The 10222-nt window shown below is 37.9% G+C and overlaps 1 protein-coding gene across 2 annotated transcripts in view; it reads left to right on the forward strand.

Moving 5' to 3' along the window:
- Positions 1 to 4350: 4350 nt before the first annotated feature.
- Positions 4351 to 10222, forward strand: part of gak (cyclin G associated kinase) — a 27533-nt gene continuing 21661 nt past the window's right edge. For both annotated transcript variants that reach the window (XM_032515272.1, XM_032515273.1), the window contains exon 1: positions 4351 to 4720. In XM_032515272.1, coding sequence (XP_032371163.1) covers positions 4579 to 4720 — 142 coding nt within the window. In that variant the 5' untranslated portion in view covers positions 4351 to 4578. The remainder of the gene's footprint in view (positions 4721 to 10222) is intronic.

Consider the following 10222-nt stretch of genomic DNA (forward strand, 5'->3'; position numbering starts at 1 on the left):
CACGCCTCGGCGTCATGACGTAGAAGAGCGAGCCATGTTCAAGAACGCACATTGTTCAATAAACTACACAAAAAACGGACTCAGTGTCCTTGAATGTGGACAATAGACGGTTAATATAACATTCATATTTACTGTCAATGATGTGTACTTTGCAAACAAAGCTGATTCTGAATAGCTCCCTAACTGAGTTAGATCATATTTAAAGGTGCCTCAAGAAGTTTCAAAACGTATTAATGATTTTAGGAATTTATTTTGTTTATTGATCCCCAGTGGGAAATTACAATTTACACTCTCTTTGTTAACAATCACTACACACTGGCTTGAAATACACACACACAAATATGCACAAATGGAGAGATGTCAGAATGAGTGGGCTGCCCTGAATGGTTGGGGAGTACGGTGCCTTGCTCAAGGGCACCTGGCAGTGCCCAGGAGGTGAAGTGGCATCTCTCAAGCTACCAATCAACACTCCGTCCTTTGGTCCGTACCGGGACTTGAACCAGAGACCCTCCGGTTCCCAACCCAACTCCCTAGGGACCTACCTACTGCCACACTTTTTATGATTTAACCCCAAACCTTAAAATTAAAGGATTTTTTCGGTCATCAAATGAGTTCGACCAATGATATGGAAAAGCGTACACCTTGCCAAAATATTATTTAGAAAACGTAGGCCTATGTGTTTTTACATAGGCGTATCAACTGTTTCATTGAAACTATAAAATACCCAGCATAAAGAAGTACATGAACACGAATATTCATTCGATTAACACTAGTGTTAACACAAGTGTTAATTGAATGAGTAAAATACAGACGTTCCAAGTGAAAAACTTTGTATTCAACCAAAACATTATTTGTTTTGTTTTTTGCCTAGCCTACATATTTGAAGTATTTATTTCTAATGCTAATTCATCATTACATACTAGGCTGTATATGCTTATTTTATATATGGCCTGTGTATTTTTACAATTGCTAATTTTTAAGGTTACATTTCATAAGTAGCCTATTGCCTGTTTTGGGGGGGATTGGGGCATTTTCAGGTGCACTCACGCACGGTCAGCCTTGTTTATTACTTGTATTAATTATATTTAATTTACAAAAATGCATGTAGTTGCTAGACGGGCTCCTGGCTCAGTCATCGTGGAGTATTTGCTAGTTTGGGTTAGTGTTGTTTTTTGTCACATAGTTTACCAAACTTGCTTCCCCTACTGGGATTTTAAAAGGGATTTAATCTAGACTATAGGTAGGCATATGTCCAGATTGGGATAATAGTTCGTAATAGGAATGTAACAGAAATACCCACGCATAGCCCGAATATACTGTAACCCTATATGAGATTATCCACTTGCCAATCTACGTCCTTTTTTTAGCAAAACAAATGCATGTTGTGTACTTTAGAATTCTTTAACCCACGCACTGTATTTGCATTGCGTAGAAGTCTTGAACATCACCCACACGTGAACGCGCAATAGAATTGTAGGAACAAGTCTCTCGTGCACGCGGGAAACTTGCCTGTCAAAATTAAGGATTTTGATTGGTTCTTTGCAAACTGGTTCCACATCAGCCGACGGATCAGTCTATGAAGGAGGTGTATGATCACCGTTGTACTGGCGTCTTGTTCGACCAATGACAAACTGTCTTGTGGTGCTTCAAAGGAGCCATATTAGCCAATCAGAGAGCAAGAACGTTAAGAGCGTTTTAGGGGTGTGCCCAATCACTGAGATAGAAGAACGGTCCTCCTCAATGTCAAGTGGTGCCACCCAAACTTTTTTCATTATGGACATTTTCGTTTATAGTTAAGCCATGTCCTATTTAGCAGTCTACTTTGCATTAATGTGTGCTGATAACTTGAATGGCTAAAGAAGTACTTTAGTCTCTCTCTTGTGTCAGCATCTGCTTCCTAGGACCCAGAGTCCAGATTGCAAAAATGCATACTGTGAACTTAGACTCTGTCTTCTGAGTTTTGCTGAGTTATTACCACCCTCTTAACCACACATGTTGTAACTATGCCTTTATCAAAAGAGCTGTGGCAAGAGCTTGATAAAAGCATTACCCAAAACCAAAGGATGTTGGTGTAATCAACATTCATTATGTTGTTGCTATCAAACAGACAACTGACTTGAATTTGGCATGGCTGAAGCATAATAAATATTTCTCAAGATTCAATGTTTAAAAAAATAGGGGACGCACCTAGTGCTCATGGCGCCATGCTTATCACAAACACTGGCAAAGCCACAAGAGTAAATTGTGTGGGACTTTCCAACAGTGTGCATTCATGATGCATCTTTGACCCTCCTGTTGTCTTTGGTTCCAATTTGACCCATTTTCCAAAGAATAAGAAGAAAAAATATGGTTTTCTTTCAACCAAATTGCCAGAAATTAACATGGATGGTTCCATGCAACCCTCTTCTCCAGTAAAATTAAGACTCATTACACTACTTTTATTGGATTTTGGGTGTTTTATTTATGTAAAGCATATTTCTGCTTTTTAAACCCAAAAATAAGGTGTATTGATCTTGAATTCCAAGAATAAGTGTAAAACTCGTTGTATCAGGTAGCAGTATGAAAGCGTCAAAAGTAAAAGTGACACAATGCAGAAAAAAGTTAGAAAAAAACATTGAAAAAGCAACCCAATGTCAAAAAAACAACAAAAATATTGAAATAACATAACTTTAAAAAAAATTTTTTTTAAAAGTGCCGTAAGCCGAGGGGAAAAATGTTGAAAAAAGTGTAAAGTTCTTTAGCCGGGAGGACAACACAAGGGTTAAACAAGCACAGCATAATTTTTCTGTAAATCTCAAAAATTAAATTCCGCAGAGCCAGTGTTTTTTTTTTGACAGTGGCTGTTTGATTCAAACTATGTTATGATAAATACATTGTATGCCTAAACCAGTGCCTTAAGCATGCATAGACATGGGTCCCATAATTCTTTTGATTTAGTGTAAGACAAAATCCCCCACAAACTAATATTGGTTTGGACTTGTACTCTTCTCGAATAAATCTAATTTTCTTGTTGATTGTAAAATAATGTGCCTTTAGAGTGCCTTCATTGAAAAAGATTGCAAAGCCCTGGACTTTGTAGCACATAGGTCTTAAATCCGGCTAATTATGACTGTAGTCTCACCGAGACAAACCTTTTTGTGGCTAATTTGACTGATTCTGATAGACATTTAAGTATATTAATGGACTCTGGCATCACTCCACAGCAAGTTATCGATCCAGGCTTGGCCTCCACATAAGCTCATATCTCCTGCGGTACAGCCTAAATTCACATTTTGTAACAAGCAGTAGCTGGATCTGTCATTTTGTTTCATCATGGAATTCTTTCCCAATGACTGCACATGTCTGCATTGCACTACTTGAGAGTCCATGTGTCTGTGTCTGGTTAATGTTTTATGTAAAGCACTTTGAGTTGCCCAGTTGCTGAAATGTGCTTTACAAATGAAGCTGCCTTGCCTTAAATTAAATACATGTAATAGTGATGTGTCCAGTAGATGGCGTACTAATTTACAAAATTATGTACTTATGAGATCCAAGGCTTCGTTTTACAGCAAAGGACCTCTAATAAGATAGAAAATATGGGATCCCTTCATTTATGTCCTTTGGAATAATTTGACGTTAACCTTTTTTTCTACACTTCTCTATGGTCTTAGTTATGTGAAAAAAAAACACAATTAATTCTGATTATGGTATTTCAAATTATTACATTCCATTACAGAAAATCTAAAAACAATGTAGGCCTATGGTCTATTATGTGTTGATATACACATTAAAATTAAGCCTTTTAAAAAGCAGCAGTGCTATATATAGTAGCTTACGACTCTTTTCTGTAATTAGAAAATTGCCATGTGTTATAAAGTTTGTGGAACTTAAACTTTGTGTGTATACGTCCTCTTGACCTCTCTGTATTAGCAAATAACCGAGAAAAATATGTAGGCTACCAGAGAGATGATGCATACAAAATGTTTACTGACTGCCTGATGAATTTAAGTTTTTCAAAGTAGGCTTCATTGCAAAAACAAAAATGACTTATTCGTAATGTTTTATCCAGTTAACCCATACATTAATGTTACAGCAAGGATTCGAACACGTTGCTACATGCTTACGTTTCTTGACTGGAATAGATCAGTTTGTATTGTTCGTGAGCATCTACAGTGTGTTGTTAATTAAAATCAACAACAGATCGATTTTTATTTCGATTTTGACAGCTACAGTCACAATAAAAACAACTGGAGACTGAAGAAGAAGACAAAACATCTTGTATTGTTCCCATAGACTGTATATTATTAACTGTCTTTGATTGTTCCGGAGGTTTTCTCTTCTTATCACATGACCTAATTGTGTCCTGACGTCATCACACTTCACGGAAGTCAGCACTGGCGATGGTGGCGGCCTCGTCAACCTAGCAGCAGGAAGAGGATGTTTGCTTTCAGTAAAATAATAATACCATCTGAATATAAGCCTTTATAACAGAGTACACCGCCGTAGAGTTTTTTCCCGCTGAGTCTGCTGGGGTTCAGACAGCACATTCCCTTACCTGGAGCCGGCCTGTGTGAGTTTGAAGCAGGACGCTGGATAAAAATGTCTCTTTTCCAATCGGCACTGGATTTCCTAGCCGGGCCTGGGACATCCGGAGCGGCCAGCCGGGACCAGAATGATTTCGTCGGACAAGTCGTTGAGCTCGGTGACTTGAAACTGAGGATCAAGAGGGTGATCGCGGAAGGTGAGATGGTGTACCAGTACGAGAAATGTTGATAACGTCTTGTGCGGCTAGGTACGCTAACTAGCTCAACTAGCTAACAGGCTAGCATTAGTGACATATTAGGTAGTATAACTGGTAGTCACTGACAATAGCGTTTGCAACTGCAGAGCTATGAGTCACCAAGTAAACACCAGTTGAATAACTTGGTTTCGTGTTTTTCTAACAAGCAGTAAATCCAATTCCAGATTCTGATGTGCGAAGGTGATGCATACACAACTTTAAGTTGCAGCTTGCATAGTACGTAACCCATTTATTCTCGCTGAGCTGTCATGAATAGCTGCAGCTACAGCAAAGCTGCATACATGTCCACCAACTCCCAGCCCATAGCTTGCTACATGCTCCAGACCTTATCATCTTTCCTGGCAGCAAGACATGTTTGACTTAAGAGAAAGATCATAATAGATGGAGCAGAAATGAAGGTGATGGAAAATATCAGTGATGACACTCTTGTCACCAAAGTAACACTTGGCTTGGTATCTTATGGACACGTTTAATTTTAATTTACAAAAACAGATGCATCTAAGCATCCGCAGAGCTATTCTGGATTCCTTTTTTGTGAAATCAAGGTAGAGACTGGTTCAGTGTGAGTACTTCTTCCATGATCCCTCCCTCTTAGATCTATTCATGTATTTATGGCTAGGGCTCCAAAAGAAACATAATAACAAAAGATGAAAGATGAAACCGGATGTTAAAATTTCTAATTTTGTTCCTGGAAGGTCAGCATAAGCAAACATTATGTCCAATTGAAACTTTTTTTGTAAAGTTTGACTAGTTTGCCACTTAATTGCCATCTCAAATAAAAAAGTAGTTTTGCTGATTATTTTTTATTCCTATATTATTAGGCTATATGTATATCATCTTACATATGAAACTCTTGTTAACCAGAAACATGCCATTCAGCTTGGTCCTTTCATCCTATGCTGGAGGAACCACTATTTCAGCAACAATTGATACAAATAATGTAGGTATCTGTATTTGTTTGTATGCAGCAGATCTCTGGTTACATGACCCATTCAAACTCAGAGATCAGGTTTCTTCTCTGTGGCAGGGAGCAGGGATTCTTGCCCTTTTTGCAAAGTGGCAAGACAATCGTACTACAATGAATGTTTTTTAGTTACTTACAATAGTGCCTGGTAGAGAAGACAGTAAACGTGTAATTTAGAACTTTTATTTTGGTTTGAGTTTGTTTAAAAATACTGGTTGAATCATATTGAACCACAAATTGTATTTGAAATACATTCAACAAGAATTTGCTTATTAATCTGTTGTTTAACATGCAGCGAGCTCAGTTAGGCCCCAAAAACAAGTAAGTCATTGCTCGGTGTAACAGAGTTTCAGCATGATTAGACCAGTAGGTCAAAGTTGAAGTCATGGTCCATGGTGTAGCTTCAGTGGTTCGACAGACAAACTCTCAACTGACTGTTGATTTTTTAGCGACATGTAGTGACATTAGAGAAGTCTCTCTGTTGTGTTTTTGAAAAAGTGTGAGCCATCTCTGTCCACCTTCAAGAACTTGCTGACTGACAGGTTGTTTCATCGCCGTATGTGCAACGGAACTGTTTTTGTCTTTCCTTTTGTACTTCAGAGTACCCACTTCCATGTCCACTTTTCGAAACTCTCTGAATCATTCTGACGTGTTCAGGCACAACTGCATTCTAAATGTATGTGTAGAAAATAATGTCCTTCTATTAGATATAGTTATGGATTATAAAACCATAACAGCCGATTGGAGAAAAAAAATGTTGTAAGGCTGCAAAAAATCAATTAACAAGACTATTGTTGAGGCCTTTAAAATGCCAGAAAATAGTGTAAAAATCTTAAACTGAGAAATTTTCACAATCGAGAAGCACCGCAATCATTTATCTTACATTACTGTAAGATAAATGATTGCTTGACTTAGGGTGGGCAATAACGATCAATATCATATTGATATTGTGATATGAAACTAGATATTGTCTTAGATTTTGGATATCGTTATATCGTGATATGATATAAGTGTTTTCTTTTACTGGTTTTAAAGACTGCATTACAGTAAAGTGATAAATACTTATCTCAACTTAACAGACTGTTCTGTTATTTCACTCTTCTCCACTTACATTATGTCCACATTACTGATGATTATTTATCTAAAATCTAAGTGTGAAGATATGTTGTTAAAGGAGAGTTCCGGTCAATTTCAAGAACACATAGGTCTTTTGTTAAATGTGGAGTGCTGTCAGTAGCGAGAAAAATGAAAACAGTCAGTGCTGCCTACATTGAGTTATCCTGCTGCTAGAATTAGCACCCAACAGACTTAGCTGTGTAACCTGTGACTCCAGTAGATGTGACAGAAGGCATAAATGTTTTGGCCAGTGCACATACCTCTGTTTATTTCCTGTTTTCCGGTGAAGTCCACACTAGTCGAAACACATCTTTCTGTCACATCTACTGCAGTCAAATTTGCTGTGTTCTCTTGGAAGAAATTACTGCACATGGCTAGGCACTTGTAATGACATTTCAAGCATATTTCGAGGCTAAAAACAAGTTTGAAACTTGCCCTGTTTAAGGTTGTTTGGTGTTAACTCTAGCAGGAGGAGAACTTGGTTTAGGCAGCACCGATTTTTCTCGCTACTGACAGCACTCCAAATTTACAAACAACAGAGCTACGTGTTGAAATTTCCTCTTTCTGGATATATACTATCAACTAATTGTTTCAGCACTAATTCCACTCTGATCAACAGTATAATCACAGTGTCGGTGCAGCTATAGAACACACAATTCAAATTTAAAGCCGATGGTAAAACCACTTATAATTTCCCACTAAACCTTTGCCCTTTTCAAACTCCCATCCTGCTCCTTTGAAAAGTGCCTGTTGTTGTGTTTTCCTCAACAACATCTTTGGTGAGAGAATACAGGGCCATGACTAGTTTGTCTGTCTGCTGTATTAGCCGTTTGGGCAGATAGGCAACACTCATTCAAGGTTTGTTGCACTTTAAATAATCTATTTGGGTAGCCACATATTGCTGTAGAGTAAAATTAGGAAAAAAAGTTATCACACAATGATGGCTGTCATGGTAGTACTGAGCTACGTTTCACAACCACATTCTCTGTATTCTTCAGGTTATTAAGGCTGTTTTTTGGACCAAGGGAACCTGACTGGCCTTTCCTTTGTTTTGGCCCTCCTCTAAGCAGGTGAAACTGCAGATGTGAGACGTCTCTTTATTCAGAGCAAGAGTGGATACGTTTTGTTTCATTTCTTATGTATGCCTGTAATCATTTAACATAACCACAAAGATCATGCTTTAGAAAGATTCAATACGTTACGTTCAATACGTAAGATTATTTTTTAGTATTTTTAGGCTTTTATTTGACAGGACAGCTGAAGAAATGAGAGAGGGGGAATAACAAAGTCAAACCCAGGCCCGCTGCGTCAAGGGTTAAACCTCTATAAATGGGTGCCGAATCTACCAACTGTGCTACCCGGGCACTCTGGTGTAGGATCTTGACCCCCATTTTTAGTATTTTTCTTGGAATAGATTTTTAATTGGAGCAAAGAAAATGGAGCCTTTTAGTTTTCAGCCCTTCCCTTTGCCAGCACAAGATGGAGAAAGGCATGCAATCCCCACAGGGACGGCTGTGCGTTCTCACAGCAAAGTCACTGGCATGGCATGTAAATGTTGCTGTAATGGACAACAAATTATGTTCTGGTTTGATAGCCTGTTGTTGCATTTTGTGTTAAGTGCAGTAAGGTAAAATGTGCGTTAAGTGTAGGACATGGGCTCAAATCTTTATTCATCACCTGAGCAATCTTCCCTATGTAGATAAAGATTAGAATCTTGACGGTGCTCTTTCAAGTTTTGACAGAGCAAAGCAAGGCTTGTAGTTTATTGACTTATCACTATGGTAACCTGTCCCTGGCTTGTTTGGCCCTTGGCTTGCTAAATTTATAGACGTATACAGATACACACTTGACAAAAATATTCGGAAACCAAAATTTCTTCTCCTGTCTAGGTTTATTTAACAGGGAGAATGCACATTAATAATACGTATAAAATGTGCCAGAAAGGCTATTTTACATCTGCTGTCCTTGGACAGGTCGTACAATGTCACACCTATAAAGATAAAAGAATTCTAATAGTAGGTTTAACCCAATACAAGTAAAATTGACTATACATGTTCAAAAAAAAAAGAAGAAATACCACATAGCTAGGACAATAACAAAGAACAAGTTTAACCTTTCTAAACAAAAATTAATGAACCTGACGACCACACATAGGTATAGCACAAGTGACACAAACAGGCAGGACAGGAAAGACAAGATAGCAGCAAGATTTAATGTAATGTTGACAGTCCTGATTACCTTTTAGCCACTTCTTTAAGTTAACTTTAAAAGAAGCATACATTTTAAAATCCCTAATGTGAATTGGAATGAGGTTCCATTCATAAGCCCTGACTGAAAAAGCTTTTTGCCCCTTTTTAAATAACTGGGCTCTCAGTGGTACCGATATCTTTTTAACACCGATATCAATAACATTTTAATTAGAACAATGTGGTGGTGTTGTATAAAAACATACGGTATGTCCAATTGAGAACAGTCATTTAGTTTATGTTATGGGAAGGCTCAAAGAACACCATAGCAAGCAAACCTACTGTACTTTGCTAATATGTGTCTGATTATTTCTGCATTGTGACCCATATAGTCACCAGTTAAGGTTTAAGCCACACCTTCAGTGAAATTATTATTATTATTTTTATTAATATTCAGCAGGGGCTTAGCAGTGGGCCAAACAAAAGTTAGAAAAGTAGGCTCGTGACAGGCAGGTTGCTCATGTTGTTCTTTAGCAAGGCACGTAAGCTCAAATGTCTGTGATGTGGCTGCTCAGTAGCCAACAGATAAGAGTGTGGTTATATTTGGCAGCTCCCTGGTTTGTTTATGAGTGTAAGAAGCAGGGCGTTGCTGGAGGTTTTAGTGCTCTTTGCGGTCATTAGGGAAAACTAAATGAATTCAGTATCCCATGGAATGGGATGTGCTGTTATCTCCACCTCCATTGGATCTTTTTTGTTTTTACAACTCTACTACTTGACATAACAGGTGCTCAGGTGACATAACAGGACACAATGTGCAATAGTAGGACAATAAGTGCAATATCACGTACATTATCATTAACATTCTGTATTAACCGTGTACTCTTATACCAATTATACTTCAGATTAAATACATACATATGTACAGTTGGGAGAACAAGTATTTGATACACTACCGGTTTTGCAGGTTTAACTACTTACAAAACATGCCGAGGTCTGTAATTTTTATCATAGGCACACTTCAACTGTGAGAGACGGAATCTAAAAATCACATTGTATGATTTTTATTTTTATTTTATGATTTGCATTTTATTGCTAGGCCACTCCAGGACCTTGAGACGTTTCTTACAGAGCCACTCCTTAGTTGCCCTGGCTGTGTGTTCCGGTTGTTGTCATGCT

This window comes from Etheostoma spectabile, chromosome 5 (genome assembly GCF_008692095.1).
Source record: "Etheostoma spectabile isolate EspeVRDwgs_2016 chromosome 5, UIUC_Espe_1.0, whole genome shotgun sequence".
NCBI classification, from domain to species: domain Eukaryota; kingdom Metazoa; phylum Chordata; class Actinopteri; order Perciformes; family Percidae; genus Etheostoma; species Etheostoma spectabile.